Source organism: Akebia trifoliata, chromosome 12, assembly GCF_017979445.1.
Source record: "Akebia trifoliata isolate Shusen 1 chromosome 12, ASM1797944v1, whole genome shotgun sequence".
In the NCBI taxonomy this organism is placed as follows: domain Eukaryota; kingdom Viridiplantae; phylum Streptophyta; class Magnoliopsida; order Ranunculales; family Lardizabalaceae; genus Akebia; species Akebia trifoliata.
The window spans coordinates 2,688,547-2,710,586 of record NC_141386.1 but is presented as its reverse complement, the minus strand read 5'-3'; the positions used below and the strand labels follow the sequence as shown (position 1 = coordinate 2,710,586).

General features: G+C 38.0%; 1 protein-coding gene across 1 annotated transcript; it reads right to left on the bottom strand.

Moving 5' to 3' along the window:
* Window positions 1–11: 11 nt before the first annotated feature.
* On the bottom strand, window positions 12–20,336 carry LOC147388593 (putative serine/threonine-protein kinase SIS8). The gene is made up of 13 exons (XM_086419244.1): window positions 19,767–20,336; window positions 17,671–18,111; window positions 16,035–16,138; window positions 13,877–15,054; window positions 13,429–13,469; window positions 12,311–12,379; window positions 11,834–11,934; window positions 3,815–3,893; window positions 3,640–3,738; window positions 1,386–1,454; window positions 1,164–1,213; window positions 884–1,060; window positions 12–239 (listed from the first exon to the last, which is right to left on the bottom strand). The coding sequence occupies exons 1-13, from the start codon at window positions 20,160–20,162 to the stop codon at window positions 158–160; spliced, it is 2,886 nt and encodes a 961-aa protein (XP_086275370.1). The 5' UTR covers window positions 20,163–20,336; the 3' UTR covers window positions 12–157.
* Window positions 20,337–22,040: the final 1,704 nt, after the last annotated feature.

The following is a 22,040-nucleotide window of genomic DNA, read 5'->3' as shown; positions in this document are numbered from 1 at the left end:
TAGTGTTGTGGTCCCCACTTCGAATGAACCAACAACTTGGATTAAATCTTCAAACAAATTATGTGTCAAATGTCTCTGAAACAAGAATTTTGCCATCCCCCCACTTTTGAGGAGCAGCTGTTTCCCCTCCACCATCACTTTCGTTTGGATCTTGAACCTATGTTTTCTCGATGACCAAATGCTGCAGACCCCTTAGAAGGGACATGAGCTGTGAGAAAGAAGGGCGCAATTTCGGGTCACTGCACAAGCAACCAAAAAAAAAAAAAAAAACACATTAAAAATGAATTGAAGCACAAAGTGGTCCATCATGCAACATAGTGTCTTTAGACTTGAAATTTCTGAGATTCTGGTACTGCAGGAACTATAGTCATAGTAACCAAGTTCAAATTCTGCAATTATTCGCGGGGTATCAGTTCAGTTTAATTCAGATAAATCCGGAATTTTTTTTTAAATTTATGGCAGGGGTTCCGGACCCATAGGCAAGGGGCGAGGCAACTAGCCTCTTAGAGCACCATATCTAGTGAGGGGGCTTGAACTCAAGACCTATCCCCTTTTGGAGGGATGCCTTGGCCACTTAAATCCAGGAAAGTATAAAATATGGGGATTATTAAATTTTACCCTAGATGTTGACAATGACAGAATTTTAGAGGGAAATGAAGGAATATATAATAAAATTTTAGAAGAAAAAGAATCGGGACCAATAAACCATGAACAAGAAAAAAAAAATTTTGATTTGCCAATTCACCCCAATCCCAGATTAATTGGTGAATAGGCAAATAAATCCAATTCATGACCAAATTTTGTGACACTGATTGTATTCATGTGCCACACTCCTATACCTGAACTCAATGACTGGCGGAGACAGATATAACTGAAAACTTACTTCTGCCAACAATCGGAGATTATCTGCGCAACCATTGGATCAACGTCTTCGGGTATCTCGAGACGCCTATTTTGAAATCCCACTGCTCCAACTACTTGCATTGGGTTCATCCCACTCCATGGCATTCGCAAGGTAATCAACTCCCATAGTATCACACCAAAACTATAAACATCACATCTGAAAGCAAGGAGATTCAATTATATCAGCAAAAAGATATCAAGATGAAGAGCTATCCCAATGATTAGGGTTTCTGACAAATAAATAAAAGTTCTATACTCACTTCTCATTGGATGGTTCATTTCTTAGAACTTCTGGTGCCATCCACTCTGGCTGCAGTTCATTATCAATAAACATTAGTCAGACGTAAAAAAAAAAAAACGGCACCCTAAAACTTTGTAAACATAAATTGCAAACCAGGTAGAAAATATAGAATAAAAAGAAGATAAATATCAAGACACAGAAACGGTTCCTCAATGAGTAACAGAGTTAAATGAGGCATTACAGTTCCAGCTGTGGATTTTGATGACAGAAATGTATGGTGCTTCAGACGTGATAAACCAAAATCGCAGACCTGTGGAGACATGCCAAAAAGTTATCAGAAACTCAATTGCCTTTCCAAACTGAACATAAAATATATTAACTTGTACGAGTAATCTTTCCAAGAAGTTCTGTTTCCACCATGGGGATAATGTTTTTTTGGGTGTAAATTGCATAAAGGCCCTAGGTGTCTCTTTTTTAGAACATTTTGTTCAAATGGGACTCCTTTTGCAGTCTTAGCGCTTAAGGCCTTCTTGTATTCGCTGGCCATGTCAACGGCTGTTTGTACTTGGTTTTAAATACAACACAAATTATGGTTTCTTTTGGTGAAAAAAAAATACGATGATATTGACAATTCTGAGATTTCTCGTGTTTGGGAGTTGGCAATCTCTGGCCTTTTTGGGTAGGGAGAGGAGAGGGTAATATAGTATCTAACCCCTTTTATTCGTTTGTTGGTGGTGTCTTTGGAAGGAGAGGAATAACAGACTTTTTGTAGGGAATGAGCAACCTTTCCAAGAACATATTGTTTGATTTGTTTCCTCCATGAGGAAGATATTTTTTGTGTAAGTTGCATAAAGACTCTAGGGGTTTCTTTTTTGAAGACTTTTTGGTCAAATGTGACTGTTTTTATAGTCCTAGTGATTAACACCTTCTCGTGTGGTATTTGGATGTCCTTTCTTACTTGTTTTCAAGTGGATTGGGTTCTACCTCCAACTTTCTTCTCGCTCTTGGAAGGGTAGACTTTCAATCTTCTCTCTTAGAAAAGACATCTTTGGGCTATTCTTCCTTCGGCCATTGCTTAGGATCTTTAGAAGGAGGGAAACAACAAGGTGTTCCAAGGAAAGGAAAGTATGTCTCATACTGTGGTAATTGAGATTTTGGGCTTTCTTTACTTTTGGTTGAAGTTGAGCAATGATGTTATGGGGGTCTCCTTTGAGGATTTTTTTTCTTAGTTGGGATTCTCTTTGTGACTCATAGTTTAGTTTGGGTGCATGTTTGTGACCTTGTTTCTTACTTGTTTTTGTTGTTTTCTTTGTTTTTTCTTCTTGAGGGGTATCTCAGCCTCCTCTGTATTTTCAGCTTTCTTAATAAAATTTTACACTTATCTTAAAAAAAAAAAAAAAACGTCTATATTAACTTGTCTATTTTTTTTATTTTTTTTGTGATTGATAAGGCAAAGAAAGGAACACAGATACAGCAGCGAGAGTCGAGATGACTGTCCAAAAGGAAAAAAACAACAAAAGAAAAGAAACCACTAAGGCATTTCAATGCTACAAATGAACTCCCACCTAGACAATAAAAAAAAAAAATCCTCAAAAAAGATCCCTCTAAACACTTGAAAGATTTTGCACCAAAAGAACAGAAGTCCTAGAATTGATCTAATCAACTATTGAGACACTTTAACCTTTCCTTGAAAAATTCTAGCATTTCTGTCTAATCAAATGCCCTATAGCACCGCGAATGGCGTTAAAACTCCAAATTAACTTCTTAGCATTGGCGAAAGCTCAATCCCAAATGAAGCCACTCTCCAGGGACACCTCTAATGGATCCCGGAGCGCAACAATCCACCCCAAACAAGGAGAAAACATGATCCCACACCAACTTTGCTACCTCACAATGCATGAGTAAGTGGTTCGCGGATTCCTCGCTAGACAAACACATACAACACATGTTCGATCCACAGAAACCCCTTTTCCTAAGAAGACCTTGCGTTTGAATTCTTTCCCACACTGCCATCCAAACAAAAAAAAATTTGATGGCACCCTTGGACCCCAAACTGCGACATGAGGGAAAGTCGGATCTCCTCTCGAACTAAGATCCTTATAGAAGTCCTTAACTGAGAACAAACCTTTTTTAGATCCTTCTTAACTTGTCTAGTTACCAATAAACGAAATTAACTTGTCTAGCTCAATTTTTTGACAGCCTAGAAAGGTAAGAATTATAAATATTTCCTTCCTAGTATGTCATGAACAAAGTACAATTCATTTTTGCAAGCACATATATGAATAAATTAGATAATCCTAAAACTCCAAAATGCATATCTGCATTAGAGAATATTCCATAGGCAAAACAGAATGTGGTTTCCCATGCAACAACTCCAAAATAGATCACCCATAGACAGCTTAAGTTATTAATATTTAATCTATTAGAAGCATAATGAAACCAACATCACATACACTCAGGGAACACTTGTATCATAAATTTTATGAGAAACAAACCTTAACAACCCAATTTTTATCAACAAGAAGATTTGGGGACTTCAGATCCCGATGAACAATTGTAGGGTGGCTTGTGTGCAAGTAATTCATTCCCTTGGCCTGCAAGAAAATAGTGGAGTTTAGCAGACATAAATTTAACCAGTTACTACATTAATTATAATTTGCTGACGTATACCACATCCAGAGCCATACGCAATCGCCGCTTCTCATCAAGTTGTACGTTGGGGCGATGCAACAACCTATACAAACTCCCCCTGTAAACAAATAAATGAGATTAAGAACTTATACAACATGAATTAACTCCATAGGCTGCTTTCTGCATCTCACGACAACAAAGTGCATCTTGAAATTTAGTAATTGTTCGCTATAGACAAAAGCATGAGCAAGTGGGTTCATAAACTGACTTTGACAAACATTTCCAAACTTGAAAATGCGTTGGTTTCTATATCTCACAAATTCACAATAACAAAGTGCAGCTTAAAAGTAATTGGTGGCTGTAGACAAAAGCATGAGCATAGTGTCAAATGGGTACAAACAGGATTTTACAAACATCTCAAGACTTGAAAAATAGCAAATTTTTAAAAGAGTAATGATAACCTGAACATCTTTTTGAGAAGTTTTTGGGTGATAATTTCTAGGAAAATTTGATATACCTCCAAGAAATTTATGTTCTAGTTCTTTAGAAATATCATGAAATTTTTACTAGATACTCACAAGTCACTATTTAATGAATAAAGAAATTAGTTTCCCCAGCTGAGATTCCTGAGATCTAGTTCAGTCACTCCGGATATGAAACAAAATCATAGTTCACAGTTTCTTCATGACTTTTAGACGAAGCAACATGCATGAATGCCGTAAAGTGTTGCTTTTAAAATGTATCCTGAGATCTAAAAAACTAAAATTTGCTTTTTTTATGAGTAAAAAATAATAAACAATACAACTAGTACATTCAAGAGAATATCGTCTTAAAGAGAGACTTCAATCCCACTGCTGGAGTTTTCTCTGTGGTTTCCTTCTAAGCCTTTCAATGGCTTTTGGAACCAGAGAGATCATTGTGGAACGTAAGGTCTTTGTGCTAAAGGAAGTTTGGGTGCAACAAACTAGAGGGATGGATATTAAGGAAAAGGCAAAAGGTGGGAATCGACACTTCAGCTACTAGAGGATGAAGCGTTTTGGGTTTCTCAACAACTGGACCTAGCGAGAACTTCGTTAAAAACCTTTCGGAGTAAATATTCTAAACAAGGTAGAATTTTTATGATTCAAGGAGAGGTTAATAAGTTCGGCAGGTTCTTGAAACTTGAACAGTTTTCGGATAGATTACGAACTCGAAGGATTGTCTTTCCAGAAGGTGCAGGAGAAAAGGGTTGGGGGGAAGTAAGCATAGCTATCTCAACACTGTTAAAACCAGACGAGAAGATGAAGGCACCTGTGGAGGAGGGTGGTGTGACCAACTCGTGGGCGAAGGCCCTCTATCCCGCCCCAAACTCTGAGTGTCCTGAGGCCTCAGGAGAGCAGTCGAACAAGAATCATGTAGTCAACCAAGCTCACAATAATGGTGCAACGTTTGGGAAATGGAGATGGGCTTTTATCTGTAGATCTAATTCACTGGAAACAGATTGGGATGCTTTTTTGTCTGATATGAAGAAAGGTCTCTCTCTCTCCACATCGATTAAACTGTTAGTTTGGAAGCCTAGCACTAGAATACTGATGGTGGGCAGCAGAGCTGACTTTTTGAAAGTAAACATAAGGAGGACAGCCTCAGTGGGGGTCAGCACCTTCAGTTTGAGACCATGGTTCGCGGATTGCAATATCTTAAAACCAACTTGGAAGGATGGGGGTACTTGGGTAAGCATCAGGGGCTTACCTTTCCACCTATGGATTAATCAAGTTTTTCGTAAGATTGGCTCACAGCTGGGGGGTCTCCTAGAGGTGGACATGACTACTCTTAGATGTGCGAGATTGGATAGTGTGAAACTTAAGATAGGTGGATCTCCATGGAAGCTGCCAAGAGGATTGCATGTGTGGGTCGACGGTTTTCGTTACAAGCTAGGGGTGGAGGTGGTAGGTGAAGATTATGGTCATCATGACCTCATGGAAGAGTTGAGGAAAGGTAAAGACAAAGGGGTGAATATTTCAGCGGAGATCGGTATTCAGGTAGACGATTCGGATTTTCAGCCTGTGGAGGAAGAGAGGCAGTTGGAGAAGAAGATACCTGGAGGTAATGAAGGGGACTTGGAAATATCAAAACCGATTGAAGCTAACGTACGAAACAAGCTGTCGAGTACACATAAATTCAAATTTCGCCCTTTTTTAAGAACACGTGTCAGAAGCTATAAAAGACCAAAGCCACGTTGGTGGTCTACCTTTCATGAGAGTACTGTTAAAGGCCTAGCCAAAGTAGCTAGGAATATAGAGTTTATGAGTTGGCTTCGTAGATATGGGATAATTGACTTAAGTAAGCCCAAGGACGTTGGCCTGGAACTATCGAATTTAGAGGTCCAGTGTGGCAAGGCCCGGCCCGCGAGAAACAAGTTATACTGTTGGGTGAGAAGAAGGCTAGTTAGACGCGGCCTAGCGAAATCATATTTGGGCGAGATCTCTTCAAACACAGGCCCTATTAGGAATAAAAGTGTTCAGATGAGTAAGGCCTTGAAATGGGTTGGCCCATCTGCTAAACTTAATAGAAGTGGGCCGAGAGTGAGGAGGGCCCGAGATTCATCTAAACAAATGGTTTCAGGAGCTAATCAGTCATCCTCTCTTTATATTTCGAATCCAACCGAGAGAGACACAGGTAAGGAGACTGTTAGTTCTGGGGCTTCGGGGATTGAAGTTGGGATGTGGATGGGGTTCATCGTCGACGTCTCTCCTACTCCGATGGGACTAGTTTATGGGGATGATGGTACTAACAACAGAGAGACCGAACCGAACATGTGTGGCGTTAGGGATGGATTAACGGAGTATCAACCGGAAAGATGAATAAATCCAAGCCGAGGTATCGTTGCTCCGGGAACTAGTCTTGAGAGGGAGGTGGGGGCTCAACGACAAGTATTTACAGGTTTTACGAAGCAAATAGTAACGGAGGTTATCAAGGAAGGTGAGGATGGACAGTCCAAAGCCAGGCCGCAGTATGACAGAGGGGATTCAAGTGGTTTTAGATCTGAGGCTATGACAGTAGGTGGGAAATCCTATAGAGATATGAGCAAGGAGGGTGTTTGTCAGTGGCTTGATAGAGACTCGTGCAATAAAGAATTGGGTCAAACCCTTTCCAGCTCTAGATCTTCATCTGTTACAAAGGAAGCTGTCGAAGCTGTAGGGAGCGATGTGACCAGCTAGCGAAGATAACAGTAGTGGAGAGGGAGAAGAGAAGCAAAGAGAGGCAGTATAACTACCATCTTGTTTCATTAGAGAGAGTTTGGGATAGACTCCGCATGGATCTTTGGCGTCACCCAGTTAATTCGAAAGTCCTGGAAATCCCAAGCAACAGGTTAGGAAGGCATAGCAACTCGGGAGTTTTGATGGTAATGGACTCTACTAACCCATCCTCCCTAACCCAGGTATGTTTGTATCCTGGTGAGAATCCCAATTACTTTCTTCGCTATCTTGCTGCTCCAGTGTCTATGGTTTTGTCTTTGGATTTTTTGTCGTGTGGTCTGTGTGGTGTTTTTTCTTCTGACAGGTTTTGAACTCCTTTAGCCCACTCTCATTCCCTCCCCTCCTTTGAATCTATCCGAGAAGAGGAAAGTACTAGGGAGATCAGGAAAGATGTCAAGCAGTTAGCTCTGGTATCTTTACCTCCCACTCCGAAACCAGTGGAGACGGTAGCTGCAACTCGAACAGAGATGTACAACGATGGATATTGGGCCGACAGAGACATGTGTGTTCGACCAGAGGAAATCCGTAAGGAAGGGATAGCTAGAGCAGAATTGGAAACGGTAGAGTGGTTAGTCAGCGAAGCTTTGAACTTAGCGGCCTTGTCCCAGAGAAAGGAGATAGAGAATCCTCCCTGATCTTGAGGGTGGCTATCGGGGATTTGAAAGATATAATTAACTTGGAAGAGGAAATTAAGTGTATTAATGAGGCGCATGGAATCGAGGAGAAAAGTGAGTTCTTAGATGAGGAGAATGCGCAGGAAATTAAGAGCTACAGGGATGGAGAGAGTAATGAGTTGGTGGTGGTCGCTCCTTTGGAGATGACAAGGAGCTTAATCAGAGCAAGGGTGGATAAGAAGGTGACTAGGGAGGAGAAGAGGTAGGTTGGTCGTGGTAGTATCAGGTTCTCGTTAGGTGTCAAATGTCGATCAAAGTTTTATCTTGGAATGTCAAAGGGTTGGGTGATAGGAGAAAAAGGGCAGTGGTTAAAGCTTTTATCAAAAGTAGAGTCATCTCATTGTAACGCTTCAAGAATCGAAACTAGCTCATTGTGATGACAAGATCATTAAGGATATTTGGGGGAGGAACATCGATTGAATAGCCCTCCCTGCTAATGGGTCGGCCGGTGGGATACTCATGATGTGGAACAAAGATCGAATACAAGTGACGGATAACTTAGTAGGAGCCTTTTCGATTTCTATATTATGGAAGAATCGAGACGAGGATTTTCAGTGGATTTTTCCGGGATATATGGGCCTAGCATTAGTAGGGAGAGAACGCAATTTTGGGAAGAGCTGGAGGATGTAGCTGGATATTGGGAGAAACCTTAGGTCTTGGGTGGGGATTTCAATGTTGTTAAATTTACTCATGAGAGGAACAGGGACTCGAATATATCTCAAGGCATGAGAAACTTTAATGACTTTATAGGCAGACATTGCCTTATGGATTTTCCTCTGTTGGGTAGGCGTTTCACGTGGACCAACAACCAAAGCAATTCTAGGATGTCTAGAATAGACAAGTTTTTGATTGATAATGCGTGGGAGGATCAGTTTCAAAATGTGATTCAATCGGCGAGCCCTAGTCCGATCTCTGATCATATACCCATTTTGTTGGAAGCAGGACACGCTAAACAATACCCTCTCCCGTTCAGATTTGAAAATATGTGGTTGGCCCAACCCAATTTCTTAGATCTTGTCAGGAAGTGGTGGAGTGAGGGTCCCTCTTTGGGTAATCCAGGCCACATGTTTAAGATGAAGCGTAAATGTTTGAAAGAAAAATTAAAGGTGTGGTAATAAAGAAGTACTGGGGAGAATTGACATGAAAAAAAATGAGATATTGACAGAAATTTAATCTTTGGACAAAAAGGAGGAAGAAAGGAATTTAACTACGGTTGAGAGAAGCCATAGGATGGAATTGAAGTCGGAATTTCAAAGAATTGCGCTCATGGAGGAGATTAGTTGGAGACAAAAATCGAGAGTCAAATGGCTTAAAGAAGGGGATAATAACACAAAAAAATTTCACAAAGTGGCCAACTTCCATAGAAGAAGTAATCAAATGGACAAACTCTATATCGAGGATATCATGGTGGAAGGAGAGGAGGAAATTAGGAAAGGGGTGGTGGAATTTTACAAAGATTTGTATAAGGAAAATGAACCGTTAAGACCGAGACCGGACAATTTAGAATTCAAGAGTCTGAGTCAAGAGGAGAGGGTGTGGTTGGAAAGACAAATAGGGGAAGAAGAGGTCAAATCTGTGCTTTCTTCGATGAGTGGGGATAAGGCGTCGGGGCCAGACGGTTTTAATATGGATTTCTTTAAACATTGTTGGGAGATAGTATCGCAAGATTTCATGAAAGTTATCAAGGAGTTGCAAGATAAGCAGTGTTTGGACTATAGCCTCAACAGCACATTTGTGGCTTTGATACCTAAGAAAGCTGGGGCGGATAGGTTGGGAGACTTTAGACCCATTAGCTTGGTGAGTTCGGTCTATAAGATTATATCTAAAGTGCTCGCCTCGCGGTTGAAAACAATTCTCCCTAGTCTCATAGATGAGGAGCAAGGTGCCTTCATTAGGGGAAGACAAATTCTTGATGGTGTTTTGATGGCTAATGAATGTCTTGATTCTAGGATTAAGAACAAGAAGAAAGGGCTCATAGGGAAAATAGATTTGCAGAAGGCTTATGATCACGTGAGTTGGGATTTCTTAGAGTATATGATGGGCAGAATGGGATTTGGGAAAAAGTGGATAAGTTGGATTATGAAATGTGTTACGTCGGTGTCCTATTCGATTCTTGTTAACGGGAGTCCGGCCGGTTTTTTTAGAGGTTCAAGAGGGCTGAGGCAAGGGGATCCTTTATCTCCGTTCTTGTTTCTTATTATAGCTGAAGCCTTGGGTAGGTTATTTGGAAGAGCGGTCGAGCTAGATAAGCTCTCGGGGTTTAGAGTGAACGAAGGACCACTGATCTCTCATCTTCAATTTGCAGATGACACACTAGTTTTTTTGGAGCATTCGAGGGATCAGGTTAGGGTTCTCCGTGTTTTATTGTGTTGTTTTGAGGCTATGTCAGGATTGCACATCAATTTGCAAAAAAGTAAGCTTTTTGTGGTAGGAGAGTTGGCTGATATTCATTTGATGACGGCAACTTTGGGCTGTGGGCATGATACCTTACCTACGACTTATCTGGGTTTACCTTTGAGAGCTCCCTACAATAGTACCAAAATTTAGGATGGTGTGATTGAGAGATTGGAGAAAAGGTTGAGCACATGGAAAGCTAGTATCTCTCGAAGGGAGGGAAAATAACTTTGATTAAAAGCACTCTGACGAGTATCCCAGTTTACTTTCTCTCTCTGTTCACGCTTCCTAGGTCCGTAGAGATTAGACTGGAGAGGCTCATGAGGAACTTTTTGTGAAATGATAAGAGTGGTAAGAGGAAATATCACCTAGTCAGATGGAAGGTGTTATGTAGACCGAAGAAGAACGGGGGTTTGGGGATTAGGGGGCTTAGATTAGCCAACATAACGCTTCTAGGTAAATGGCTCTGGCGGTTCGGGGAGGAAAGGGGGAGTCTTTGGAGAAAGGTCATCATGGCTAAGTATGGGGAGAGGAGGCTAGGTTGGTATAGTGGCGAGGCGAAGGAGTCTTATGGGTGTAGCATCTGGAAAGGGGTTCTTAAAGTTAGCGAGGATTTTGAGAAAGGTATTAGATTCAAAACGGGGAAGGGGGACAAAATCAGATTATGGGAGGATTGTTGGTGCGGTACATCGTCTCTGGCTACTCAATTTCCATCATTGTACGTTTGTTCTATTAAAAAGAATTGTTCTATCCAGCAGTGTTCAGTACGCAACGATACCAGTCACACATGGGATTTGGGGTTCAGGAGAAATTTTAATGATTGGGAGCTAAATGAGGTGATATCTTTCCTAGATCTTTTGAATTCAGTCCACCTCAAAGATAGCGAACAGGATAGGTGGGAATGGAAGAGAGCTAAGGATTCGAAATTCTCTGTCAAGTCATTCTTTGAGAGTCTCAATCCTGCGGATGAGCGTTCCCTCTTGGGGCCCATCATTTGGTCCAAATCTATTCCTTCTAAGATATCTTTTTTTGTTTGATTGACTTCCCTTGGTAGAATACTCACAATGGACAATTTGATTGTTCGGGATTGGATTACTCCTAATTGTTGTCCCCTCTGTTTGAAGGACGAGGAATCTGTGGATCATATCTTAATTCATTGTTCTTATTCTCAGCAAATTTGGTCTACTTTTCTAGGTCTTTTTTGTATTAATTGGGTCCTTCCTTGTAAGTTTTCCTCCCTACTTGTTGAGTGGGCCAATAATGCTTTCCATTCCAGAAAGAAATTCTTGTGGGCTATGCTTCCTTCGGCAATCGCTTGGGGATTTGGAACGAAAGAAACAACAGGGTGTTCAATAGTAAGATTAGTAGCTATCATGCAGGTTTTTTGGAGACCTTGGGCTCGTTGTACCTTTGGTCAAAACAACATATGGAGTTTGCAGGATTAACCTTTGATGACTTTGTTTTTAGATGGGAAGCTCTTTGTAATCATTGATGTCTTAATTTCCTTTGCCTTTCTTCTTTTTTGAGGCTACCTCGGCCTCCTTGTTTTTTGTTCTTCCACTTTTCAATATATTATACTTTTCATAAAAAAAAGAGAGACTTCAATCAGAATTCGATCTGCAAAATTCAAGACTACAGCCAGCCATTGTGAGCACCAACACACAGATTTGAAGAAAGTGGTTTCATGTATTATATATATACCCAAAAACATCAGGCTGTCAATATGGATGCTGAAATGAACAGGTACAACCAACCTTGGAAGAAACTCAGTCAATATTGAGAGATTAGGAGGACGTGTGACTGCCCCCATAAAAAGAACAACATTTGGATGCCTCAGCCTTAGCATGATCCTAACCTGCATGACGCCACCAGTATAGGTTGAATGTGATCATTTTATAAAGAAAACCAATAAAATATAATTTTCTTAAATGCGATTGCAAACAATTAAAGCAGCAATGTTCAAGTGGATGGTTTTTCTTCAGGAATTCAAGGAGATCAGCTCCATTGATTAATTTTATAATTGGGAAGATGTTTCATCAGAGCCCCCATAGTTTTATGAGTATATTTAGGGTCCATTTTTTGCCTTCTTTTACATTTTCCAAGGTTTCTACCTTTTTCTCAATAAAATATTTGCTAATCCAAATTAAAATCACTTGATTCATATATCGCTTTGCCCGATAAGTTAGGTTTTTTAACAGCATAGACATAAACTTTGAAGTTGTGGTGCTTACTTCACATCTAAATTGCTCCAATGCATCACCAGATAAGTCTTGGTCCAAGAACTTCTTCACCGCAACTTCCTGTCATTCAGTGTTAATACCATCATGTTAATATCCACACAAACAAAAGCAATCTTATATCTGCGGAATCATGAGTCAATTTAAAATTTCTACCTAATAAAAAATAGAAATTCTACAATCAACAAGTTCCAAATTGTAAAAAATCAATAGATCTATGTAGTTAAGGGAGCTCCATAAACAAGAGTACACAGAAGGACATGGACTCGAAACACATGACTCCAGGATATGATGTAGTAAAAAAGCACAATCACATAACGTCAGTTAGTTGGAATACTCTGCTTCAAACGACCTGGCCTAGCTAGAAATTGCAGCTATACCAATTCAATGGTTGGATTGTCAGGCATCCCAAATGCCTGATTTGACCAAGATTGAGAGTTTTGCATAATTCAATGAATAACTTAATTAAAAAAAATGAGAGAGAAGCAATTGCATAGAGGGAGAATAATGACTGACATTATCTTATTATATGGGGAAAAATCTTGTTTCCACTACTCTTTTGGGTCCTTTCCATCATGTTAGTAGGTAGTGATAGGTTACTGTGTGGACAAGGGATGAGACAAGTATTTTCCAGTATCAGACAGCCAAAAATCATGCCTCAGCATTGTTGTTGAGAATGTCAAGTTTGATACCACTAAAACAGGTACTCGTAATCAACAGTGAAGAAAAGGTTAATTGTGATAAACTGTGGCCAATAATTTATGTCATTACAGCAGCAACAATACTTGATGGATGCGTATTGAAATAGTACATGCTAATTTATCCAAAAACAAATTGTGTGCGGTATATTATAACCAACAATACGAGCCCATTTGTATACACATTAAAAAGTAACTTTTTTTTAACTTTTGAATGTTGGAAAGTAAAAAAGTTTGTTTGGATTCATTAAACAAAATTATTTTTTAAAAGTAAAACGCCTTAACTTTTTGAAAAGCAAAAGAAAACTACTTTGTACTTTCAAAAAGCTACTTTCTCTTAAAACTACTTTCTACTTTGTATCCAAACGGGCTCTACATAAGATGATATTACTGATCTACCAAAGGTATACTTACAGTGCCATTCCAATCTGCTCGATAAACCTCTCCATATGAACCTGCGATATAAGAATAAAGAAAAGAATATAAATAAACACCCATGAAATATTAACAAGAAAGACAATAAACACTACCATATTTAGATATGAGAGTTACTATTGCCTCACCGACTTTTACTAACGCCACACCGACTGTGTGCAATTCTTTGGTGATATATATAGGAATTGGTGTGGCATTAGTAAAAGTTGGTGTGGCAATAGCAGCACGCTTAGATATAACCATTACACTAATTCTTAATATTACTAAATTAATAAAATTCAACAGAGCAAGCAAATGAAATGTTGCTATGAAGCTTTGCAATTAAAACGGAAATAATGGCCCGGCCACTAATGCCTTTTCTCACATTTCCAATGCCTAAACTACCAAAAACAACTTCACAAGATAAGAGTTTCAAATTTATTCTTACCAAGACCAATCCGTTCACCAATCTGAATATCTTCCCATGGAATCTCCCATTCTGCAACCTCATCTAGCATTGGGTCAATCCTCTCATTATGGGCATTGCTTGAAATATGTGGATCACTATCAGCTGTTTCAATGAGTTTCACCATGGATCCTTCAGAGAACTGTTGACACTCTTGCAAACCAAAGATTCCTTTAGCTTCCAAAGCATTGCCAATTCTTCCAGGATTTGCATGAGAAAATTGTGCACCACCATTATTCAAGGGATTTTCCGGTTGTCTTTGGCAACATTCAGTCTCACGCAACTTTGAAGATTTGTAGATTTTTTCCTCATTTGAAGATTCTACACCCACAGAATCTGCTTGGAACTTTTTGTTAACAACATTATCAACCAACACAAATCCCTCACTTGTTGTAGTAGAAAAAGGGAAATTAACAGCTTGGATTGTGTCAGCTGAGAAGTGATGTGGCCCATCTGTGGACGTGGAATGTGGAGTTGGATCCTTGAATTTAAGGTTAGAATAAGCATTTGCATCTTCTTTTTGCTTCCCTGCCATCTCCTCGGCAGAATGTTTTTCCTTAATTTCAGTTCTTGAGGAAAACTCATCATTATTACGCAGAGCCTCCTCATTCATTTTCACCTCTTGTATGAGATGAGGAGCTATATCAGAAAACAAATCTGGAGGAGGTGATGCACCACTTTCTAACAAAACAGCATGAAGTTTCTGTGCGAATTCCGGGTTTTGTGCTGCACTAATAACATATTTGGAAACATCTTTAACTTTCATCTTTTGGGCGGGTGAAGCTTTTCCACTCACTCCTGATGAGCCCTCACGTGATTTACGCAATGAAGGAAGAAGCTTCCCAAACTCATGTTCAAATTTCTCTTTATGAATTTTCTCTGCACTATTCACACCATCCCCTTTTGGTTGAATGCCCACATTTGATGTTTCATTTGACCCTGAACCACCAATTTCAGTAGTAAGATCAGGATAATAAGGTGAACGTCCTCTCAGCATTCCATCTTTATCAACCTTGTCAAGTCTCAAATTTGAATCCTTGACAGTCTGCTCAATGGTTTCACTGCTCATTACATTTAACGCGGAATTTTGAAGATGGTTACTGGGCATTTCAGAAGGAATAAGTGCTCCTGGAGCACCCATTAGATCTATTATGTATTCACTGCATCATTCAACAGAATCAGAATTATTATTCAATGTGTCCATGAGAACATTAATATTCTAAGTCGTCTCCCTGATGGCATTCTTAAAAATGGATGAAGAATTTATGATAGAATGGTCGCAAAAGAAACAAAAAATGTATCACATTTGAAGACTAAATGCCTTTACAAATAAAACTAATATAGAATTAAACATATTATGAACCAATACTCATCTAAGAAATAATGAAGTTTGATAAAGAGGTACAAATAGCATATGACTTCTAACCCAAAACTAGGATGGGTATAACGTCATGTAGTTTGTAAGAGAAAGTGCACTAGGACTCTTGGAAGTCATGCCATTTTGATACAGTGACGCTAACCAAAAGCTCATATATGATACTGCAGTTTGCACAAGGAAAATATTTAAGTGCTTTTCAAATAGTAGATTTATATGCGCAAAAGTTCCATTGAAATCTCATAATAAGAAATCAAGAATGACCCCTCCCACCACCCCAAAAACAAAATAATAATAAAGAACTAAGAAGAAAAGCACGAGTACACAAATGAACTACAATACCCACTAAAATTTGCACATCGCAATACCCCATTTGCCGTGTATTGGGGAATTTGGATGGAGCAACATAGTAGAACTTTTCAAGGGAAAGAGTATTCGTTGTACAAGGTCATTTTATCCATAGTAGGGTTAATATTCCTTTGGAGAAAAACTTTTAAGCAGTTTAGATGGCCTTTCTTTGAATTGTTTATATTGGATGTATTTTGTGCTGACTGAGTGGAGAGCAGCCTTTCTCCTCCTTTTGTTGTGTGTTTTCTTTGGGTTTCTTTGTAGGGTGGCTAGCTTGGCCACTCCCTTTTGTATTGTTTTTTTATTAATAAGCATTTCGTTCATCAAAAAAAAAAAAAAAAAATTTTAAAATGGCACATCACAATTTGAATAATTAAAAAAATCTACATCAGAAAGAACAGAGGATGAGGTCATCACCTTTCATAATCGATTTTAATCAAGTTCACAGCGCCCTCGTCTGTACCAGTGTAATAGCTCCCCTTCACCAACCTACATGGAAGACCGATCCGATCTGCTAGTACCTAGCACCAGAAGTATGAGACCATTAAATCTGTTCACTGAATTATCATCAATAAGATCAGAAGCATCTAAAAATATCTGCAAAGTCAAAATAACAGGAAAGTCCATATTTCACCATAAAGTAGAGAAAAGGCAATGATGAGCCAACCTTCCAATTACACTCAGACAAGCAGGATAGTGCTTTCCTCATGCTTTGGTTTTATGTGCGTGGATAAGTCACTTGGCTCATTTGTCCAAAATAAAATAACAAGAATAAACCAATAAAGGAACCCCAGAACTCTGGCTGGGAAAATCACAAAAAAACTGCATCATCCTAATTCATTTACTGCTGTAATGACCATGAATTCTTTGCTTCCCCACGTGATCGCCTGATCTGGAACTTAATCCCTTATCGTGATTTTTTGGTGTCTTTGGAAAGATTGAAATGATCAGATATTTTGAAAAGAATCTAACGTTGAAGCAATTGTAGTGAAGGTCTCGGTTTACTTCTGAGCATCCATCAAGCATGACATAAGTGAACTATAATGGATTTGAAAGGTATGACATGAGAGATTCTCTCATGGTTGTGTTCTTGCATGCTCTCAGTAAATCCTTCTATTTTTATCAATAAAATTCGTATCTACCAATAAAAAAAGAATGCGCAAACTATCTGGTATTGGGATGTCCTTCGTGGTCCTTACATCCTCCAAAAGATCCGAGTACCAGAATCACTTTAGGGGAGTTATAATCAGCTAAGGTGTACTCACATGTACATAGAGCCATATTTAGAACTACGTTAAAAAACAACCATCTTTTTAGTTAAAGAAAGTTCTTAGTTTAAATATTGTTTACCTTGACACATATATCGCCTACCAAAATATCCTAAAGGAACCAAAGAAGATTGCCACATATTTCAGATTGGCTATCAAACAAATCAGGACAACAAATACCATGCTTCCAATATTGTTTACATACATCAACAGACCTGAAATCATATTTCACTACACATTTCACCTATTTTCTTATTCACATTGAAAGACTACTTAAGATCATATGTCAAAAAAAAAATTGAATCCAAGATAATAATATTACAATGTTGGACCTAACAACAAACAAAGAGGTGGGGAAACTTCTTTTGATGATATCAAGATGTAGGAGCACTGGGTTCCTCTATGATGGTGCTAAAATGGTTAGTTACACTCACCAAAGCGATAAGAGGTCATAATTCATATGATGCATGATTTTGTGATCCACATCCTGAAAAATCTCAGCAATTAGGAGAAATAAAAAAGGCAATCCTATACACATTGTAACAAAGGAATTGGTCAAGTGTCATGATCACATATTATAACTATCAAAAAACCCATTTATGCAATCCAAGACAATTACTAAATTAAAAATAAATAACTAAATGACATCCCTATGGCATAGAAAGCAAATATATATGTGTGTGTGTGTGCGCGCGCGCGTGTGGATGCAGATATGAGGGTAATATATAAATATTATGATTTCTGAATGAAAGAAAGATGCAGATAAAAATCCTAAGAGGTTCAACCTTAAAGAGCAAGGCCCTGTGGCGTGAAAGTCCGACATCAAGAAAACCAAGAGGAAGGACAATGGAATTCAGAGAACTCCGCAATTCGCAACTCCTAACATTCCACCTACTTAAAATTTCAGTAGCATCACCAACTGGACCACCCATGGTATTCACAACCAGATCAGCGATCTTCTGGACCAAACCAGATGCAATTGGACCAAGTTCTAAAGCTTTGCATTCCACAGATAGAGAAACTGCCGTTCTCTCAAGTTGTTGAAGAGCTGGATCAACAGTGCGGTCTATTAAAATCACTTCATAATCACCATTAGCTGAAATGGATATCGATTGAAGATCCACCAGCGATGGCATTTTCCCTTCGCTGGTTGAATTTGAGGTGATGCCATAAACATCATAAAATCCATCGATAATTTTTTCATCAAAATCTACAAGATTATAGTTCTGCAAAAAAAATAAAAAATAATACACAAACAATTAACACCAATAATTTCTTCTTTATCCAGTATATAAAAAAAAAAAAACATTATATCTAAGCAGAAAAATAAACGATCATCTAGGTTAATTTTTTTCCCAGAAAAAAAAAAAAAAAAGAAGTTGAAAGAATTTTTACATTTCAAAAAATAAGAAACAGAACAAAGACCACAATATAGGACATTGCTTTTCGATTTGTTGTCTTTTTTTTTTTTTTCTTTTCAATTGGATGCATTTATATTTGAAATAAGCATTTTCATACATGCAAAATTAGTGCATTTTTTCTACATTTTTTTTTTTTTTTGCAATTATGAGAATATTAATGGCAAATATTTACCATTCCCTTTTAATTCCACATATGTAATTATGTTCCAATTATTTACAATTTCCTCATCATCTCCATCTTATCACAAACATTGGTGTTATCAACATGAAGCATTGCCATTCAACTCTGTCTAAAGTCATATTTGCAGTCAAGGCATGAGTTTACTTTTTACATCAACTTGCTAAGTTAAACTCATTGGAGGTACACATAAACGGTTCCAATCTTGTTACACGAAGTACTTTTTTTTCCCAATTAGTATATGAACAGAAAAATGGATATGGGTGGAGAAATCAATCCACAAATCACAACAATATGATAAACATTAAATGAGAAACAATATAGCAAACTAAAACAGAAAAATTACAATAAAATTTTAAGATTATAATATTCATGTAGACTGTGATTCCTATTCTTTTAAATGATTAATACGCTAAGTTCTTACCATTGTTAGATACATTTCAATTACTATTTCTTCTCAAGCAATCCATTGGACGCACGTACAAACCAATGTTACTTGGTTTATCATAATGTTTGACACAATCCTTGACGACAATTCATGCCAAAAATTCTCTCTAGGGTTCAACTCCTATAGAGCCCTAAGTGGTCATAGGGAATATACACAACTAATCATTAACAGGCGGCTTACCTCTCCACAAAAAAAAAAAATGACGGATCAATGTTTTAGTGGTAGGATCCTTGCTTTGAATGCAATAGGTCTTGAGTCCGCCATCACCGTGGGTTTTACCAACAAACAAAAACATACACAAGCAGGACTCAAGTACAAAATAAACAATAACTGTGCATCCATTATGCTAAAGATGAAGATTGCAATTAATTCACAGTTAAAGAATCAAAATTTATCATGACTTTAGACAGAATTGAATGGAAGAAAAAGATTCATTTAGCCGACCCCAAAATTTCAGGATAAGGCTTTTTGATGATGCTAAAGATTCAAAATTTCTGCCGAAATGCCCAAATGTTACAAACCATCAATTGGGGTCAGTTCGGTTTCCTTAGTTTTGTGATTTGACATGGTTTTAAGCCAGACAACTATGTTCCCACTATACAAATGCAGTAATTAACATGGAAAATTTTCATTTTTTTCCGAATATTAACTAAGACTGAAATTTTATTTGCATCTAAAATAAAAAATGTGAATTCCGAAGAACCCAAAATTTCACATAGCTCAGAAAAATTAGCAGCAAATCAAGGTATCCATGGTTTCAATTAAGTCGCCCTAATTCCTCTCTAAAACCAGAAGACCTAAGAGAAGAAGAATCAGAGATTTCAACAAACTTACCCAATAACGAAGAGAGAGAAAATCAAAAGGGGTTTCTTCAACAGCACTAGAAGGAGAACAACCTAAGCTCATCCGTTTCGCGGCCTTGATCTGGACCGATTCCGGATCTTCCCTCGAATCCGGATCCGAAGCGCTGATCGCCAACGCAAGCTGAACTTGAAACTCCTCTTCGAAGAAATTGAAATCTACAGTGGAAGAACTATCGGTTGATGCATTGATGGTACTGGTTCTTGGAAACGTAGATGTTGACGTTGAAGATAACTGAGGTGCAGTAGGTGGTAGAGATGACGGTAACGGAGAAGAATTGTTGTGAGTGGTTTCTGCTAAACGGTTTGGGGGTTCGTTAACGCCTCCACCGATGTGGAGTTTGCGAAGAAGATGTTTCATCCTGGACATGGCGGATCTGGTCTCATGGAGAGTCTCAGATCTCTCTCTCTCGATTTCGATCTCTTTCGAGGTCTCAACGTCTGTGAAGTCTTAATATACACCCACTCTCACAAAGCAGATTCTCTTAATCTGCGCACACCTTCGTCGACAAGCTTCCTCCATCCACTGGCCTTATAAATTAACCCCTCTAGTCTCTCGTCTTCCCTCCAAGTGGTTTAAAAACTCGTTCGAGATGACTCTTTGATGTGAATCGTCCATCACATTGACTCGGCCTTAATTCATGAAAACTCGGTTGAGTCGTATTTTAATTTTAATATATATAAAAAATTAATTGTTGATGTGAGGGTAAAGGAGATCGAGGTTTGGATCTATTGTCTTCTGTTCAATCCTCCTATTACCTCGCCACAGATTATCTTTACTTAAAAATACTCGAATGATCAAGTCAGTACTAAATTCAATAGAGATTTTTAATCAAAGAAGATGTAATATTTTGTACAATTATTCATGAACGAGAGTTTTATTTATAGATTATTTCTTAAGTTTTGGATGAAGAAGATATAGATCATGTATTTTTTATTTATGTAGGAAGACTCTATTTATGAATTTTTAAAGATCATTTATTGAATCGTTTATTTGTTTTGGAGATATACCGATTTCCTGTCTATGTACATTGACTTGACATCATTTTTTGGGATGGTCTTTCTGTTTGTCTTGATATGTGTTGGCTCATGTCAGTTTAGTGATTATCGAAGGGCATATCCTTGAGTGTATTTATTCAGTTCTCGCCACATAACAACTTTGTTTAGACACATTGTTGTCATTGTCCTCATATGTGTTTATCGTGAATTATGACATTATGTTTGCGGATGATATTTATGTATATTATAATACATGTTAAAGTTATATCAATTGATTGAATTGTGCATTTCTTATACTATTTTTTTTTTTTTGTTCATGTGATAATGACATCAATTTGTGCGAATCAACCTTCTATCATGTATTGAAAAGTGTTAGGTGATGCCTATTTGGCGATTAAGATAATTGACATTTTGTATGTTTGTATTGATTCACAACTTAATTAGTTAAATTTTATCGATATTGGAGGTCAAAACCTGAGACTTGTAAGTAGTTAATGGAGAGAATCATTCTGAATGTGTCGTTTAATCTTAGAACGTGGGTATTGCTCGATGTCCCTCTATGGTTTTGAGACTTTGAGTCGTGATAAGATGAGCCCCTTATGACATACGCCCTCAGCATAAAATCACAGATCAGTTGCCTCAGGATACACAAGGAAAATATTTATGATTTTGCATATCCTGAGACAAATGATCTACGATTTTGTGATGGTGCGGGCGTATGTAAAAAGGGGGGGCATAGTTGGGTTCTCAAATTTTTGTTGCAAATCAAAAGGTGAAGATTGTCTTCTATGCTATTTTTGGTTGTGGTTTTAATAATGACAAATTGAATAATATTTGATTGAAAATTTGGTGGACCACACGTAACAATAATGATGGAGATAGGATTAACATACCATAAAGAGGAGAGATTGAAAGAAAGATTCATTTGTGGATGTTTTCAAGAGGAGGAACTCTAGCCTTACTTGATCATCTTGTTATTTTTTATTATAAATTGCACGTTCTCGACGATGTGATATTTATTTAAATTTATCCAATCTCATTAAATAAATAACAATAATATAAATTTTCAATCTGAATCAGATAAAATTTTAAACAAAAAAAGATTTTGCTCAACATATTCTAATCTATGATTGGTGTTTGGAGTTTAGGGTGGGCCAAGGAATTAGCATTTGTTGTACCAATGTACCTCCTATACACATTAGTGGAAACACAGTAATCAAGTTTGGATTCGGGAATTATTTTACGAGGA